The sequence below is a fragment of the Salmo salar genome, chromosome 01 (assembly GCF_965601325.2).
Source record: "Salmo salar chromosome 01, fSalSal1, whole genome shotgun sequence".
Classification (NCBI taxonomy): domain Eukaryota; kingdom Metazoa; phylum Chordata; class Actinopteri; order Salmoniformes; family Salmonidae; genus Salmo; species Salmo salar.
Genome location: NC_138291.1, coordinates 35,334,469 through 35,351,644, shown reverse-complemented (window position 1 = coordinate 35,351,644; position 17,176 = coordinate 35,334,469). Strand labels below are relative to the sequence as shown.

Below are 17,176 nucleotides of genomic sequence, written 5' to 3'. Positions count from 1 at the left end.
AATGAAGAACATACAGAGCCACACATAAACAAAATGATATGCTCTTATAATCAAGAAATTATACAATCTAGACTTCACTTTTGTTGAGGATGCACAATGTCAGTAAACCAGTCTTAAAGGGACAGTTCACCAAAATTACAAAATGAGGCATTGTTTTTGTTACCCTGTAAGTAGTATATGGTCTATAAAATGGTGCTGGAGCGCCAGTAGGAGGCACTCTTTTCTCTGGTCTAAAAAAATATCCCAATGCCCCAGGGAAGTGATTGGGGACATTGCCCTGTGTAGGGTGCCGTCTTTTGGATGGGATGTTAAACGGGTGTTCTGTGGTCACTTAAGATCCCATCGCACTTATTGTAAGAGTAGGGGTGTTAACCCGGGTGTCCTGGTTAAATTCTAATATGGCGGCGGAGGTGATGGCTGTCGTTTTACGGGCTACTAACCAATAATTTATTTTGTACATAATGTTTCTGCCACCATCTCTTATGACCGAAAAGAGCCTCTGGATATCAGGACAGCAATTACTCACCTCGTACTGGGCAAATATTTTTTCTTCAATGAGTAAGATGCAAAGTATTTACTTCAGATACCCGACAAGGCCCAAATCCCTGTAATTTGCATGAAGAACAGACAGAGATATCGGCAACGTAGGTCGGGGTGCCTTGTAAGGATCCGACGGCGAGTGAGTAATCTGCCTTTACCATCAGTCCTATTAGCCAACGTGCAATCATTGGATAATAAAATGGATGAGCTCCGATCAAGACTATCCTACCAATGGGACATTAAAAACTGTAATATCTTATGTTTCACCGAGTCGTGGCTGAACGATGACATGGATAACATACAGCTGGATGGGTTTTCCATGCATCGGCAAGATAGAACAAATGCCTCCGGTAAAACATTGGGTGGCTGTATGTGTCTATTTGTAAGTAACAGCTGGTGCACGAAATCTAATATTAAGGAAGACTCGAGATTTTGCTCACCTGAGGTAGAGTATCTCATGATAAGCTGTAGACCACACTATTTACTAAAAGAGTTTATCTATATTTTTCATAGCTGCCTATTTATCACCACAAACTGATGCTGGCACTAAGACGGCACTCAACGAGCTGTATACGGCCATAAGCAAACAAGAAAATGTTCATCCAGAAGTGGCACTCCTAGTGGCTGGGGACTTGAATGCAGGGAAACTTAAATCCGTTTTACCTAATTTCTACCAGTATTTTACATGTGCAACCAGAGGAAAAACAACTCTAGACCACCTTTACTTCACACACAGAGACACGTACAAAGCTCTCCCTCGCCATCCATTTGGCTAATCTGACCATAACTCTATCCTCCTGATTCCTGCTTAAAAGCAAAAACTAAAGCAGGAAGTACCAGTGACTCGCTCAATAATGTGGTCAGATGACGCAATATGCTAAGCTACAGGACTGCTAGCACAAACTGGAATATGTTCCGGAATTCTTCTGATGGCATTGAGGAGTACATCACATCAGTCACTGGTTTCATCAATAAGTGCATCGATGACGTCGTCCCCACAGTGACCGTACATACATACCCCAACCAGAAGCCATGGGTTACAGGTAACATCTGCACTGAGCTCAAGGATCCTCTATGCCCTCGTGAACCATCAAACAGGAAAAGTGTCAATACAGGACGAAGATTGAATCGTACTACACCGGCTCCAGCGCTCGTCGGATGTGGCAGGGCTTGCAAACTATTACGGACTACAAAGGGAAGCACAGCTGTGAGCTTCCCAGTGACACGAGCCTACCAGATGAGCTAAATAACTTCCCTGCTCGCTTAGAGGCAAGCAACACTGAAGTATGCGTGAGAACATCAGCTGTTCCGGACAACTGTGTGATCACGCTCTCCATGGCCAATGTGGGTAAGACCTTTAAGCAGGTCAACATTCAACATTCGGATTACCAGGATGTGTTTTCCGAGCATGCGCTGAACAACTGGCAAGTGTCTTCACTGACATTTTCAACCTCTCCCTGACCGAGTCTGTAACACCAACAAGTTTCTAGCAGACCACCATAGTGCCTGTGCCCAAGAACACCAAGGTAACCTGCCTAAATGACTACAGACCCGTAGCACTCATGTGTGTAGCCATGAAGTGCTTTGAAAGGCTGGTCATGGCTCACATCAACACCATTATCCCAAAAACCCTAGACCCAAACCAATTTGCATACCGCCCCAACAGATCCACAGATGATGCAATCTCTATTGCACTCCACACTGCCCTTTCCCACATGGACAAAAGGAACACTTATGTGAGAATGCTATTAATTGACTACAGCTCAGTGATTAATACCATAGTGCCCTCAAAGCTCATCACGAAGCTAAGGACCCTGGGACTAAACACCTCCCTCTGCAACTGGATCCTGGACTTCCTGACGGGCTGCCCCCAGGTGGTACGCATCTGCCACGCTGATCCTCAACACGGGGGCCCCTCAGGGGTGAGTGCTCAGTCCCCTCCTGTACTCCCTGTTCACCCATGACTGCATGGCCAAGCACAACTCTAACACCATCATTAAGTTTGCCGACAACACAACAGTGGTAGGCCTGATCCTCGACAACGATGAGACTTTAGGGAGGAAGTCAGAGACCTGGCAGTGTGGTGCCAGGATAACAACCTCTCCCTCAATGTGATCAAGATAAAGGAGATGATTGTGGACTACAGGAAAAGGAGGACCGAGCACGATCCCATTCTCATCGACGGGGCTGTAGTGGAGCAGGTTGAGAGCTTCAAGTTTGTTGGTGTCCACATCACCAACAAACTATCATGGTCCAATCAGGCCAAGACCGCCGTGAAGAGGGCACGACAACACCTATTCCCCCTCAGGAGACAAAAAGATTTGGCATGGGTCCTCAGATCCTCAAAAAGTTCTACAGCTGCACCATCGAGAGCATCATGACTGATTGTATCACTGCCTGGTATGGCATCTGCTCGGCCTCCGACTGCAAGGCACTAGAGAGGGTAGTGTGTATGACAGCAATGCATGCTTTGTTTTTTTCCCCCTGGCACTGTTTCCATATGCTAACATTTTAGCATTTGTGGCAGAAATCCTATTCACGTCCTCGTACCGATATTAGCATTTATCCCACATCTTGTTCAAATCATCAACAGTTGAAGTCGGAAGTTTACATACACCTTAGCAAAATACATTTAAACTCAGTTTTCCATAATTCCTGACATTTAATCCAAGTAAATTCCCTGTTTTATGAGACGCCTAAGACAGCACTACAGGGAGACAGGACGGACAGCGGACAGTTTGGATCACCACTTTATTTTAGAATGTGAAATGTCAGATTAATAGTAGAGAGAATGATTTATTTCAGCTTTTGTTTCTTTCATCATATTCCCAGTGGGTCAGAAGTTTACATACACTCAATTAGTATTTGGTAGCATTGCCTTTAAATAGTTTATCTTGTGTCAAACGTTTCGGGTAGCCTTCCACAAGCTTCCCACAATAGGTTGGGTGAATTTTGGCTCATTCCTCCTGACAGAGCTTGAGTAATTGAGTCAGGTTTGAAAGGCCTCCTTGCTCACACACACACACTTTTTCAGTTCTGCCCACAAACTTTCTATAGGATTGAGGTCAGGGCTTTGTGATGGCCACTCCAATGCATTGACTTGGTTGTCCTTGAGCCATTTTGCAAAACTTTGGAAGTATGCTTGGGGTCATTGTCCATTTGGAAGACCCATTTGCGACCAAGCTTTAACTTCCTGACTGATGTCTTGTGATGTTGCTTCAATATATCCACATCATTTTCCTCCCTCATTATGATATCTATTTTGTGAAGTGCACCAGTCCCTCCTGCAGCAAAGTACCCCCACAACATGATGCTGCCACCCTAGTGCCTCATGGTTGGGATGGTGTTCTTCGGCTTGCAAGCCTACCCCTTTTTCCTCCAAATGTAAGGATGGTCATTATGGCCAAACACTTCTATTTTTGTTTCATCAGACCAGAGGACATTTCTCCAAAAAGTACGATCTTTGTCCCCATGTGCAGTTACAAACCGTAGTTTGGCTTTTTTATGGCGGTTTTGGAGCAGTGGCTTCTTCCTTGCTGAGCGGCCTTTCAGGTTATGTCGATTATAGGACTATTTTTTACTGTGGATATAGATACTTTTGTACCTGTTTCCTCCAGCATCTTCACAGGGTCCTTTGCTGTTGATCTGGGATTGATTTGCACTTTTCGCACCAAAGTACATTCATCTCTAGGAGACAGAACGCATCTCCTTCCTGAGCGGTATGATGGCTGCGTGGTCCTATGGTGTTTATACTTGCGTACTATTGTTTGTACAGATGAACGTGGTACCTTCAGGCGTTTGGAAATTGCTCCCACGGATGAACCAGACTTGTGGAGGTCTCCATTTTTTTTTTTCTTTTTTTTTTGGGGGGATTTTCCCATGATGTCAAGCAAAGAGGCACTGAGTTTGAAGGTAGGCCTTGAAATACATCCACAGGTACACCTCCAATTGACTGAAATTATGTCAAATTAGCCTATCAGAAGCTTCTAAAGCCATGACATCATTTTCTGGAATTTTCCAAACTGTTTAAATGCACAGTTAACTTAGTGTATGTGAACTTCTGACCCACTGGAATTGTGATACAGTGAATTATAAGTGAAATAATCTGTCTGTAAACAATTGTTGGAAAAATGACTTGTGTCATGCACAAAGTAGATGTCCTAACCGACTTGCCAAAACTATAGTTTGTTAACAATACATTTGTGGAGTGGTTGAAAAACGAGTTTTAATGACTCCAACCTAAGTGTACGTAAACTTCTGACTTCAACTGTATTAGTGACTAATGCTGATATTTGTACTAGGTCTTGAATGGGATTTGTGCCACAAATGCAAAAAAATTACCATATGGAAATAGTGCAGGGAAACTAAACCAAAGTATGAATTGCTGTCATACCCTGTCCATTGACTGCTTACAGGGTGAGGAAACCAATATCTAATTTTGTAATTTGGGTGAACTTTAACACCTTTTTGCGTGGTGTTTTGACACCGAAGGCGCCTGGCAGTAGATTTAGTGATAAGGCCAACTATTTCAGATCTGCAGAATCCCCCTTTGTTTCAATAGGTCTACAAACAGGTCAGGTCAGAGATATTATCTCATTTTTATCCGTTTTCCATATTACGTGCAGATTTTCCACTCAAGGCATTCAGATAAATACTTCACACCCGGAGGCAGAAGTTCGACATAAAGACGTGACGGATAGACGGACAGGGATCAGAGATGGAGCTCAAAAGCAACGTGTCGAAGTACCTGGTGAGTATTACAGTCAGCGTGTGATAAAGCTTCTACTGATGTTTTTTTGTTATACTGAAATTTGGATGTAACAATTGATTACATGTAACAGAAACTCTTATCGAGAGAAATTAAGGTTAATTCAAAGGCACATCCAAAGATGTTTCACCTACTCAGCTCAAGGATTCAAAATTGCAACCTTTCGGTTATTGGCCCAACACTCTTAACCACTAGGCTACTAGCTGCCTAATCAGGATGACCATACATATACTTATTTGCCATACTTTTTTTGCCATGTACTTGTGATGTACTAATTAATTTATCTCATAAATGAAAAGCCCTTTGGCTGCATCATCTCAAATGTATTCATTAGTATAGTGCAGAGTCACATCCGATTTGGACAATTTGATTCATTTAATTGATCTAAATTAAAAAAATAGAACCGTTTCTGTCCAATGGTTTTTGTTTAGTCTGTTTGTGCTTAAGTTTCAGCACTATTCATTTGTTAGATAACTTCTAATATATTTACTTGTATTTCCATCTCTTCCCATCCTCAGGTTGTGTGCTGTGTGTCTATGCTGCTGGGCCTGACCATGGCAAAAGGAAAGAAGGGGACAAAGGAGAGGTGTAACGAAACACTGATCATACCTTCAGACTACTACAAGATTCCCACAGAGGAATCAGAGGGAAATGGGAACATTCACACACGCTCTCTGTCACCCTGGACCTGGAAGTGAGCACATTTACATAATATAGCGGACACTCTTATCCAGAGTGACTTACAGGAGCAATTAGGGTTAACTGCCTTGCTCAAGGACACATTGGTAGATTTTTCACCTAGTCGGCTCAGGGATTTGAACCAGCAACTTTTCAGTTACTGGACCAATGCTCGTAACCGCTAGGCTACCTGCCACAAATTTACAATAACACACACACTAAAGTATTTGATACTGTATCTAAAGAAATAATTTTCAAAAAAATGTACCTCGATCTGAGTTATGTAACTGTCTTACAATCTTAATACAAGCTCTATGTAAAGCCTGTGAAAACTATCCCTTCAAACAGTAATTAGTAGGTTTAAATATTTGTTGTTGATTTCTTTTCTTCTCTCTCTGTTTAATCTCTAGAACCACTACAGTGGAGAACCGTCTTCCTCAGACCATGTGGGAGGCCGAGTGCAGCTCTATGTACTGTGTCTACCCCACCAACAGCAGCCAGTACGAGCAGAACTCTGTACCTATCTACCAGCAGGTCGTGGTACTCTACACTTCAGCCACCAGGAAGTGCTACAGCGCCACCTTCCTGTCTGTGGCCGTGGGGTGCACCTGTGCCTGGGCAAGGACCTCTTGATGTAGCCTGCAGTACACTACATCTATGGCCTTACTTTGTTTGGTTATTAATTTAATTCAATGAAAATGTAATGTATTTTAATTTAAAGCAACTAGGGAGGTCCAACATTTGTTAATTCAACTTAGCCAGAAGAATTGACTGTGAATAGTTGAGTAGAATTCAAGAAGATCCCCATTGACATATGTTCTATTTGAGCAATAAAAACATTTTTAAAACCCAATTGTCTTAGACTTTTTGAAATGTATTATTTTTTGAAGTAGAATAGAATGTCCAGTCCATTCATCAGAATTGAAAAATCAGCAGTAGAAGTTACTAGGGAAATCTCACTACAATTTAAAGAATGTCTCATAACTGATTATCCTCGTGGTCTGCAGTTTGTGTTTGGGAGGAAAATAAGCATAATTGGAAACAAATTCTTACATTCATTAAGAAAAGGAGACTCATTGTTTTATTAAGCTGACTAAGAGCTATGAGGTAGAACATACCGTCTGTTACCCTTGTGTGTGTGTGTGTGTGTGTGTGTGTGTGTGTGTGTGTGTGTGTGTGTGTGTGTGTGTGTTTGTGTGTGTGTGTGTGAGTGTATGTGTGCATGTGCATGTGTGTGTGTGAGAGAGAGAGAGAGAGATGGCCAAGAAAAATAGATCCCTGTAATGAGGGAATGATGTCTGGGATCGGTGGGAGTGAAATGTTGATACACATAAAGTTGCAGTCAGTAGTCAGAGGTGGGAGATTCCAGAAAGGGAGACTTTCAGGTTAGTTCCTTTTTCCTTCTCTCACCTCTGTGGAACAGCAGCCTATACTTGTTATATATGTGTTAAAAGGGGGCATTCAAAGTTCTGTTTTATTAGGTTTGTTTCTCCTACATCCACTTTTAACGTGTTTCATCAGGGCTTTCTGGTTTAGTTTATAGTAGACATCTAAAAGTATGTCTTTTGCTAACTGTTATGCACAAGGTTGAGTTCCTGGTTTGTCTTTATGATGGTCACTGTGAGCATATGTAACCAGATTAGTCAGCAGCGTGTTGATGTTGATTGTAATTTGAAAGAGGAGCATTATATGGCAGAGGATACACCAGAGGCATGAGAAGTCTAGTAACATGTTTGTCCAATGACAGTTCTGTCTGTAAATGTACAAATCATGTACACCTCTTACTGTGTTACCAATCTTTGGGGCAAAGCATGCACCTCAACAAATTCTACCAAACTCAGTATGACAACACAGTTACCGACTTGCTGTCCTTTCCTCTACAGACAGACCTCACCTCACCTCAAACCTCCTCACAGGTGCCCCATTCTCCTTAATCCCTCATTCCCTCTGCCCCAATCCCACCATGCCCAGTATATCTGTCTCCCTCCCCCTAAAACCCATGAGTTCCCTCTCCTCCTTCTTCTCCTCTCTGTCTTTACTCCCTCACACCGTCAGAGACACTGAGGTCCCCCTTCTCTTCCGTGAGCCCTACATCCTGTCTGGCTACCGGCCCGTGGGCCATTCCTGGAGCTTCTACTTCCTCAGCCTCTTCCAGATACACAATGAGACAATCAACGTGTGGAGCCACTTGCTGGCCGGAGTCTGCGTTGCGCTGAGGTTCTCTGTGTTTGCTTTGATGTGTGGAGGGGTACTTCAATACTTTTTGTGTAATTCAGTGTGTGTTAGGATTAGATTTAGATGCATTTTTTATGTATGCATTTGTATGTGCGTATTTGTGTCCAAAATAATGCCACACAATTACTGCAGATTTAAACCTTGTATTTAAACCTCATCACCCTTCCTAAGGGTCTCGTGGGCCTGACCCTGAATGGACCAGACGGGCTGGGTCTTTATCTGGACCTGGCCTGTCTACCACTGGTCTACTACGTCCTGTCTCTTCTGGCCTACTTGTGCTGCAGCGCTACAGCCCACCTGCTCCAGTCCCACTCCGAGCTGGCCCACTATGCCCTGTTCTTCCTGGACTATGTGGGAGTGGCTGTGTACCAGTATGGCTGTGCCCTGGCTCTATACTTCTACAGCTCTGATCCCGCATGGAGACGCAGTCGAGTAGGAGAGGTGGGGAATGAGTGAATGAGGGAGTGAATGAGTGAATAAATGTGGACAAAGGAACAAAGTTACGAACAAACCTCTCCTCTGTTAGGTGTTCCTCCCTGCAGCAGCTCTCCTGGCTTGGTTGTCCTGTGCCTGCTGCTGCTTTGCCAAACTCAGTTACCGCCACCCATACCCACTCCATCGTAAGCTGTGCCAGGTCGTGCCAACCGGTCTGGCGTACCTGCTAGACAGCAGTCTTGTGGCACAAAGACTGTTCAGCAGGACCTGGGGAGACGACCCTGCTATGACCCTACACACAATACAGGTGAGCGAGAGGGAGAGAGAGGGGGAATGAGGGAGAAAGAGATAGAAAAGATTGAGGTTGGGGAGAGGTTTCTGCACAGTCTGACACTCTGATGTCACACACAGATGTTGCTGTTCCTCCTGGCAGCGTTCTTCTTCTGCTGTCCCATGCCTGAGCGTTTCTTTCCTGGGCACTGTGACATCATCGGCCATGGGCACCAGCTCTTCCACTTCCTCCTCTCCCTCTGCACGCTGACCCAACAGGAAGCTGTGTTTGAGGACTTCCTGTCCCGGCGGGCGTCCCTGACGAGGGAGTACGGGGAGTGCCGCCTACTGGTGGCAGCCGTGTCATTTCCTGTCCTGGTGTTCTGTAGCGTGCTGACAGCTGTGGTCATGAGGAGATTGGTGGAGAGGAGGCTGAGGAAGGAGGACAGATGAGGGGAGGAGGTAGAGAGAGGATAGAGAGTGGGAGAAAGAGATATCTGGTGTTAGGTAGAAAGAAGGGGAAGAGAGGGTAAAAGGGGAAGGAGAGAGCGATTTGGGAATTGTAAGATGAATTCTTATACATTATAACGATGACTTGATATCTAGCTTTTATGGTTACTTATTTGTTTTGAACATAATTCACTGGTGATCATACGCTTATGTATGTTGTTGTCTCATTTGTAGTGTGCATCTTTGGCCATAGGGAGGCAGTGCCTACTGTCATTACTATCTACTGCAGGGAGAGTTGTGATTTGTGAAGCAAACATGAACACTTTTACTCCAAGCACATTCATGCTGTGATTATGTTCCTATTGAGAAGCATTTCACAATTTCACACTGTTTAGGTTCACACTATTTAGGTTCACTCTGTTTAGGTTCACACTCTTTAGGTTCACTCTGTTTAGGTTCACGCTGTTTAGGTTCACGCTGTTTAGGTTCACACTGTTTAGGTTCCCTCTGTTTAGGTTCACACTGTTTAGGTTCACGCTGTTTAGGTTCACGCTGTTTAGGTTCACGCTGTTTAGGTTCACACTGTTTAGGTTCACACTGTTTAGGTTCACACTGTTTAGGTTCACGCTGTTTAGGTTCACTCTGTTTAGGTTCACGCTGTTTAGGTTCACTCTGTTTAGGTTCACTCTGTTTAGGTTCACACTGTTTAGGTTCACGCTGTTTAGGTTCACGCTGTTTAGGTTCACGCTGTTTAGGTTCACGCTGTTTAGGTTCACACTGTTTAGGTTCCCTCTGTTTAGGTTCACGCTGTTTAGGTTCACGCTGTTTAGGTTCACTCTGTTTAGGTTCACGCTGTTTAGGTTCACTCTGTTTAGGTTCACACTGTTTAGGTTCACTCTGTTTAGGTTCACACTGTTTAGGTTCACACTGTTTAGGTTCACTCTGTTTAGGTTCACGCTGTTTAGGTTCACGCTGTTTAGGTTCACTCTGTTTAGGTTCACGCTGTTTAGGTTCACCTGGGCCGCTGTTTAGGTTCACCTGTTTAGGTTCACTCTGTTTAGGTTCACGCTGTTTAGGTTCACACTGTTTAGGTTCACCTGTTTAGGTTCACCTGTTTAGGTTCACTCTGTTTAGGTTCACGCTGTTTAGGTTCACTCTGTTTAGGTTCACACTGTTTAGGTTCACACTGTTTAGGTTCACTCTGTTTAGGTTCACTCTGTTTAGGTTCACTCTGTTTAGGTTCACACTGTTTAGGTTCACGCTGTTTAGGTTCACTCTGTTTAGGTTCACGCTGTTTAGGTTCACGCTGTTTAGGTTCACACTGTTTAGGTTCACTCTGTTTAGGTTCACGCTGTTTAGGTTCACTCTGTTTCAAACATCATTTTTCAAACAATAAACTAAACTTTATGACACATCCATCTTTCAACAATGTGATCCTCCTCACACAAATACAGACACATATACAGGTTTAGTGAGCCATGGCCACTGCGAACACAAAGGACATTCATGCATGGGTGCATGAGTGACTGTGTGTCGGTGAAGATAAGGATATTTTTAGGTTAGACCCTGTTGCAACAGTATGTTTCAGTCAGCACCCTGGGGTGATGTCATGCTAAAACTCCTCTACGACATTCTCACTCCGCCTCAAACAACCAGCCCTGTATTCACCAAATAAATCCAATCAAATCAAATTGTATTAGTCGTGTACACATATTTAGCAGATGTTAATGCGTGTGTAGTGAAATGCTTGTGTTCCTAGCTCCAACAGTGCAGTAGTATCTAACAATACACAACAATAGACACAAATCTAAAAAAGTAAATTAATGGAATTAAGAAATATAGAAAATTAGGACGAGCAATCTCGAGGTCCGGAGTATATATATATATATATATATATATATATATATATATATATATATATATATATATATATATATATATATATATGATGGGATGTCTAGACATTATGGACACTATGTGGATAGAAAATATAGTATATCTGTAGAATATGTAGGACAGAATAGTATATGTACAGCAATAGTTAAATAGGATGGCCTCGACTAAAATGCAGTATATACATATGAAGTGAGTAAAACATTATGTAAACATTATTAAAGTGACCAGCGTTCCATTATTAAAGTGACCAGTGTTAGATGTTTATGTACATAGACAGCAGCCTCTAATGTGCAGGGTTGAGTAACCGGGTTGCAAACGGCTAGTGACAGTGACTAAAGTTCAGGACAGGGTACTGGGCGGAAGCCGGCTAGTGACAGCGACTAAAGTTCAGGACAGGGTACTGGGCGGAAGCCGGCTAGTGGTAACTATTTAACAGCCTGATGGTCTTGAGATAGAAGCTGTTTTTCAGTCTCTCGGTCCCAGCTTTGATGTACCCGTACTGACCTCGCCTTTTGGATGGTAGCAGGGTGAACAGGCCGTGGCTTGAGTGGCTGAGGTCCTTGATTATCTTTTTGGCTCACATAATGACACTGAACCACTCACATAATGACACTAGACTTTTACTGCTTTTAAACTAGTACTTACTTTACACTGCTGTAAGTACAGTGCAATAATACTTAAAGAGCTTGTTGCACTGTATTCAGAGTAATAATTACCCAGTAATAAGGACACACTAATGTAAGGGTTGAATGTAAAGTGTTACCTAAAATTACAATATCTGTGCAGGTCTTTACATATAAAACATACACTTAACCTAATAACTTGAGCTGTGATAGTTGTGATTCTGAAAGCTAGGCAGACATGTTAACACTTATCAGGGTGGGAGAGCGAGATAAAGCATGTCAGAAAATGACAACCCAGCAAACCAAAGTTGGTTCTGTTCCCAGAAAGTTCCAAGAACATTTGTTAGGTTGCGGAAAATGTTCTCATAACACAAAAACTGTCCAGTCGTGCTGATGATTATTGAATGTTTGTATTAAACATTTGCCTGATGTTGCAAGAATGTTCTCAGATCACATTTAGCCTGTTCTTTAAAGTTTCCCAGAATGTTTCAATAGGTTGTGGGAACAGTCTGGTGGGAACATTGTGGGGACATCACAAAAAATATGTGAACAAAACACAAAAACAGTCCAGTTGTGCAGATGATTACATAATGTTTCTTTTAGGGGGCAAAAACATTCACCTGATGTTACAAGAATGTTCCCAGAACACATTTTTTTGATGTTCTTTAAAAGTTCCTAGACATTTCTTTAGGTTGTGGGAACATTGTGGAGTTCCCAAAATATGTTCCCAAAACACTAAAACTGTCCAGTTGTGCTGACATTCAGATAATGTTTCCATCAGGGTGAAGAACACACTCCATTGATGTTGTACGAACGTTGACAGAACAGCCATTCTGAGTTCTTTAAAGGATCCCAGAATATTTCATTAGGTTGTGGGAACACTGTGGGTACATTACAAGAGATAAGTTCCCAAAAAATAAAATCTGTCCAGTTGTGATGACATTCTATATTTCTTTCATGTGTTAGTGTTATCTTACTGTTAAGGAAGTTAGTTGTACAATAATCCATGTAGAAACACATATGGCAATTATTTACAAACATAGTTTGAACCTACTTTTTTTATTTTACCCCTTTTTCTCCCCAAGTTAGTGGTATCCAATTGAACTTTACAGTCGGCTCATCGCTGCAACTCCAGTACAGACTCAGGAGAGGCAAAGGCCTAGAGCCATGCGTCCTCTGAAACACAACCCAACCAAGTCACACTGCCCACTTAACCCAGAGAAGCAAGCCACACCAATGTATCAGAGGACACACGGTACACCTGGTGACCATGTCAGCGTGTATGTGCCCGGCCCACCACGCCACAGGAGTCACTAGAGCACAATGGGACAAGGACATCCCTGCCAGCCAAACCCTCCCCTAACCCGGACAACTGTGCACCGCCCCATGGGTCTCCCGGTTGCAGCCGGCTGCAACAGAGCCTGGACTCAAACCAGGATCTCTAGCAGCACAGCTAGCAACTGCGATGCAGTGCCTTAGACCACTGCACCACTCGGGAGGCCCCAATTTTAACCTACTTTGTTGATAGTTGCAAGCGGGGATAGAGCCTTCGAACTTTGGAGTGATATCCCTTGAGTTAGTCCACTGTGCCACGGGGATGGGACGCAACACAAAGCTGTTTACACCTTTACTCTGACTCCAGGATTTAGTCTTTGTCTTTGCAAAAGAGAGAATAACTAAATCTAGAAAAATACGTTATCTCTATTATTTTGTACTCTACCAATCTTCTTTATATACTGTAAACTTGGGATGTATTGACTTGTATTTTACCTACAAACTTGGTAGAGTAAGAAATAATAAAAGACACTTATTTTTCTAGATTTAGTTATCCTCTCTTTTGGATAACCACATCCTAGAAGTCAGAGAAAAAGTGTAAACAGCTAAATATGTGTGTTAGTTCCATCCCAGTGGACCAGTGGATTCATTCCAAGGATAACACTCCAAAGCTCCCAGGTTTGATCGCCGCTTGCGGCTATCAACAGAATACAGTGAAACTACTGTATGTTTGTACAATAAATGTCAAATAAATTGTCATGTGATTCCAAATAACTGCCATATGTGTTTCTGCATGGATTGTTGTACAACTAACTTCCTCGACAGTAAGATAACACACGGAAAAATAAACCACCATGGACTGTTCAAAATGTCATTTTCTCATTCTGGGAACATAGGAATAACATTCTGAGAACATTGAGGGAATGTTTTGTGCACCCTGATTTAAACATTGTAAGAATGTCATCACAACTGGACATATTTTGTTTTTTGGGAACTTATCTCTTCCAATGTCACCACACTGTTCTTACAAACCTAATGATGTTTTGTGAACTTTCCTAATAACATACAAAATATGCTCTGTTAATATTTTTGCAACATCAGAGGAATATTTTTTCAACCCTAATGCCAACATTGTATAATCATCAACACAACTGGTCAGTTGTTATGTTTTGGAAACATATCTCTTGTGACGTCCCCAATATTCTGGGAACCTGTAAAGGACAGACAAAATGTGTTCTGGGAACGTTCTTGCAACATCTGTCACGTCCTGACCAGTAAAAGGGGTCATTTGTCATTGTAGTATGGTCAGGGCGTGGCAGGGGGTGTTGTTTTTGTGTGTTTTGGGGTTGGTTTGTTTCATGGGGATTTGTTCTAGTTTTCATTTTCTATGTTCATTTTCTATGTGTGGCCGAGTGTGGTTTCCAATCAGAGGCAGGTGTCTTTCGTTGTCTCTGATTGGAAGCCATACTTAGGCAGCCTGTTTTTTTCCTGTGGGTTGTGGGTGGTTGTTTTTCGTATAGTCTATGTTACCTTACGGAACTGTCGTGTGTCGTTTTGTTATTTTTTGTTTAAGTGTCCACGTTACTCTAATAAAAGAAGATGAGCACTCAACACGCTGCGCTTTGGTCTGTCCCCTTCGACGGTTATGACAACATCAGCTGAATGTTTATATGAACATTGTATGATCATCAGCACAACTGGATAGTTTCTAGTGTTAGAACATGGTGCTACATAATGAATGTTTTGGGAACATTCACAGAACCATTTTTTATTTGCTGTGTGGTCATATTAAGATCCTATACCTGGGTAGATGTCTCGGATGACATCTCCATTAATGTTACTGCAACGTTCCAATTATGTTTTCTCAGAAAAAAATGTAATTGAATCCAGACATGATTGCTGAATAATGTTAAAAGAATGTTATTGGAACTATCATGTCATAACGTCACACTATAACTTTGAGAGCATTGTGGGAATATTCCTTGCTTGTTGTTATCAGTCTTTTTAATAACATTTCAATCAACATTAGCAGAACGTTCCCGTAATGTTTTCTATTGTTCTGCCATTTTGTGGCAGCAGTATGACCTAAAAACATTACTAGTACATTGTGCTATTACATTACCTGAAAACCTACTGAGTGTAAGGACTGCCTTTAGAGAGAGTGGACCAAAACGCAGCGGAGTTAGTCATATATTTAATTACGGCAAGAACACTATACAAAACAATAAACAGACATACAAAACAATAAACAGACAACCAAAACAGTCCTGTCACGTTTAACACAGTAACACGAACAGAAACAATTACCCACAAAACCCCAACGGAAAAACATGCACTTATGTGTGACTCCCAATCAACAACAACGAACTTCAGCTGTGCCTGATTTGGGAGCCACACACACGGCCCAAAACAAAGAAATACAAACACATAGAAACAGAACATAGAACGCCCACCCAATGTGGCACCCTGGCCTAACCAAAATAAAGAACAAAAAACCCCTCTCTATGGCCAGGGCGTTACACTGAGAAAGTATGAGGAATGTTCTGAGGTAGTTGCTCCAAATGTTGTGCAAAACATTTTAGTGAATGTAAGTGAATGTAAGGAGAACATTACGAAGATATTTAATTGAAAACATTTTCTGAAGAAAAAAAACACATTTTGCTATCAAAAACATTCTTTGAATGGTTTAGGATGTTATCATCCTTATGTTAGATAAAACCGTGACTGGAACTGGGAATCTTAGCTAATATCCTGTGAATGGTTCCGTTTCCCTGTGGCTCAGTTGGTAGAGCATGGTGTGTGCAACGTCAGGGTTGTGGGTTTGATTCCCACGTGGGGCCAGTACAAAAAAAAAAAATACATGAAATGTATGAAATGTATGCATTCATTACTGTAAGTCGCTGTGGATAAGAGTGTCTGCTAAATGACGTAAATGTAAAAATGTATGTGTGTCACATTGAGTGAGAAAGAAAGAGGTAGAGAGAGAGAATGAGGAAGTAAAGTTCCAAAGTTACTTGCTGCTTAATGCTAACAGAGATCAGTGAAAAGATAAGAGAGAGAGAGAAAGGTGGTGGCTGTGGTGTACCATATTGACATGGTACATTTGTGTGAGAAGGTGTTGCTGTCTGTTGACCGTCTGTGACAAGGTCAGCTGTCCGACCCTGCAAAATACTTTACTTTGTGAGTACTTATTTATTTTCACCTCTGTGTGTGTGTGTGTGTGTGTGTGTGTGTGTGTGCGCTTGTGGGCTTTGCACGAATACTGTATATACTCCACGAATACTGTATATGCCTGTTTGCATTTTTAAACTCCTCACGCTGTCATACACAATATCTACCATCTGCTAAGTGTTTATCTTCTCCTTTCTCTCCTTCAATTTATTAAGTGGTCTTTCTCTTCTCCTTTCTCTCTTTCCCTCTATCATCTCAGTGGCACACACAGCTGGGGTCACAACACACTATGCACCACCGATCAAGGGTTAATCATCAGTTGGGGTCTGCTGTGCACTGCTAAAATAGCTGCCAGTTTGTTATCATTGTATACTAATCCCTTGTCACAGTATTGTACAAGAACAACAAAAACGGCTTGATCCCAATTCCCAGACCACAATACACACAAAAAAAACAACACAACAAGAGCCTTTCAAAGGAGAGAGAAAGAAAGAGGGAGAAAGATTGTGTGTGCTTCAGTATTAAAGCCTTCAACACCTGTACAGTGAAAGTCATTAATGACCATATAACACAAACATAGCAGCACTGTTCGTACTTGCCCTTTGTCCTTGCCCTCTGTCCTGTGTGTTCAAGGCTGTCAATGAATAAACTGCAGAATGTAGAAACTTCCATTTCCACTTTTATTAACAACCCATTTGCCGTAGGCTACAGCCTAAGTCTTAGGCGGCAGGGGAAACCTGTTCATTGACACTGTTCTTAGAGTGAGTTTTCAGGTGTGGTCAAAACAACCTGTTCCTCCGTGCAAGCATACACTGTGTGTGTGTGTGTGTGTGTG

General features: G+C 42.2%; 2 protein-coding genes across 2 annotated transcripts; both read left to right on the top strand.

Annotated features, from left to right (window-relative positions):
• The first annotated feature begins 5,197 nt into the window (after window positions 1-5,197).
• LOC106601367 (interleukin-17A) lies at window positions 5,198-6,836 on the top strand. The gene is made up of 3 exons (XM_014193546.3): window positions 5,198-5,290; window positions 5,827-6,002; window positions 6,397-6,836. Exons 1-3 carry the CDS (start codon window positions 5,258-5,260, stop codon window positions 6,617-6,619), a joined length of 432 nt encoding a protein of 143 aa, XP_014049021.1. The 5' UTR covers window positions 5,198-5,257; the 3' UTR covers window positions 6,620-6,836.
• A 1,149-nt stretch (window positions 6,837-7,985) lies between these two features.
• LOC106600848 (membrane progestin receptor beta-like) lies at window positions 7,986-9,379 on the top strand. The gene is made up of 4 exons (XM_045694699.2): window positions 7,986-8,226; window positions 8,424-8,662; window positions 8,748-8,963; window positions 9,068-9,379. Exons 1-4 carry the CDS (start codon window positions 7,986-7,988, stop codon window positions 9,377-9,379), a joined length of 1,008 nt encoding a protein of 335 aa, XP_045550655.1.
• The last annotated feature ends 7,797 nt before the right edge of the window (window positions 9,380-17,176 follow it).

Coding starts and splice junctions, on each gene's coding strand:
- LOC106601367 (XM_014193546.3), top strand. CDS start 5,258: ATGGAGCTCAAAAGCAACGTGTCGAAGTACCTG. Junction 5,291..5,826: donor GCAACGTGTCGAAGTACCTG/GTGAGTATTACA, acceptor TCCCATCCTCAG/GTTGTGTGCTGTGTGTCTAT. Junction 6,003..6,396: donor CTGTCACCCTGGACCTGGAA/GTGAGCACATTT, acceptor TTTAATCTCTAG/AACCACTACAGTGGAGAACC.
- LOC106600848 (XM_045694699.2), top strand. CDS start 7,986: ATGAGTTCCCTCTCCTCCTTCTTCTCCTCTCTGTCTTTACTCCCTCAC. Junction 8,227..8,423: donor CTCTGTGTTTGCTTTGATGT/GTGGAGGGGTAC, acceptor TGAATGGACCAG/ACGGGCTGGGTCTTTATCTG. Junction 8,663..8,747: donor GACGCAGTCGAGTAGGAGAG/GTGGGGAATGAG, acceptor CTCCTCTGTTAG/GTGTTCCTCCCTGCAGCAGC.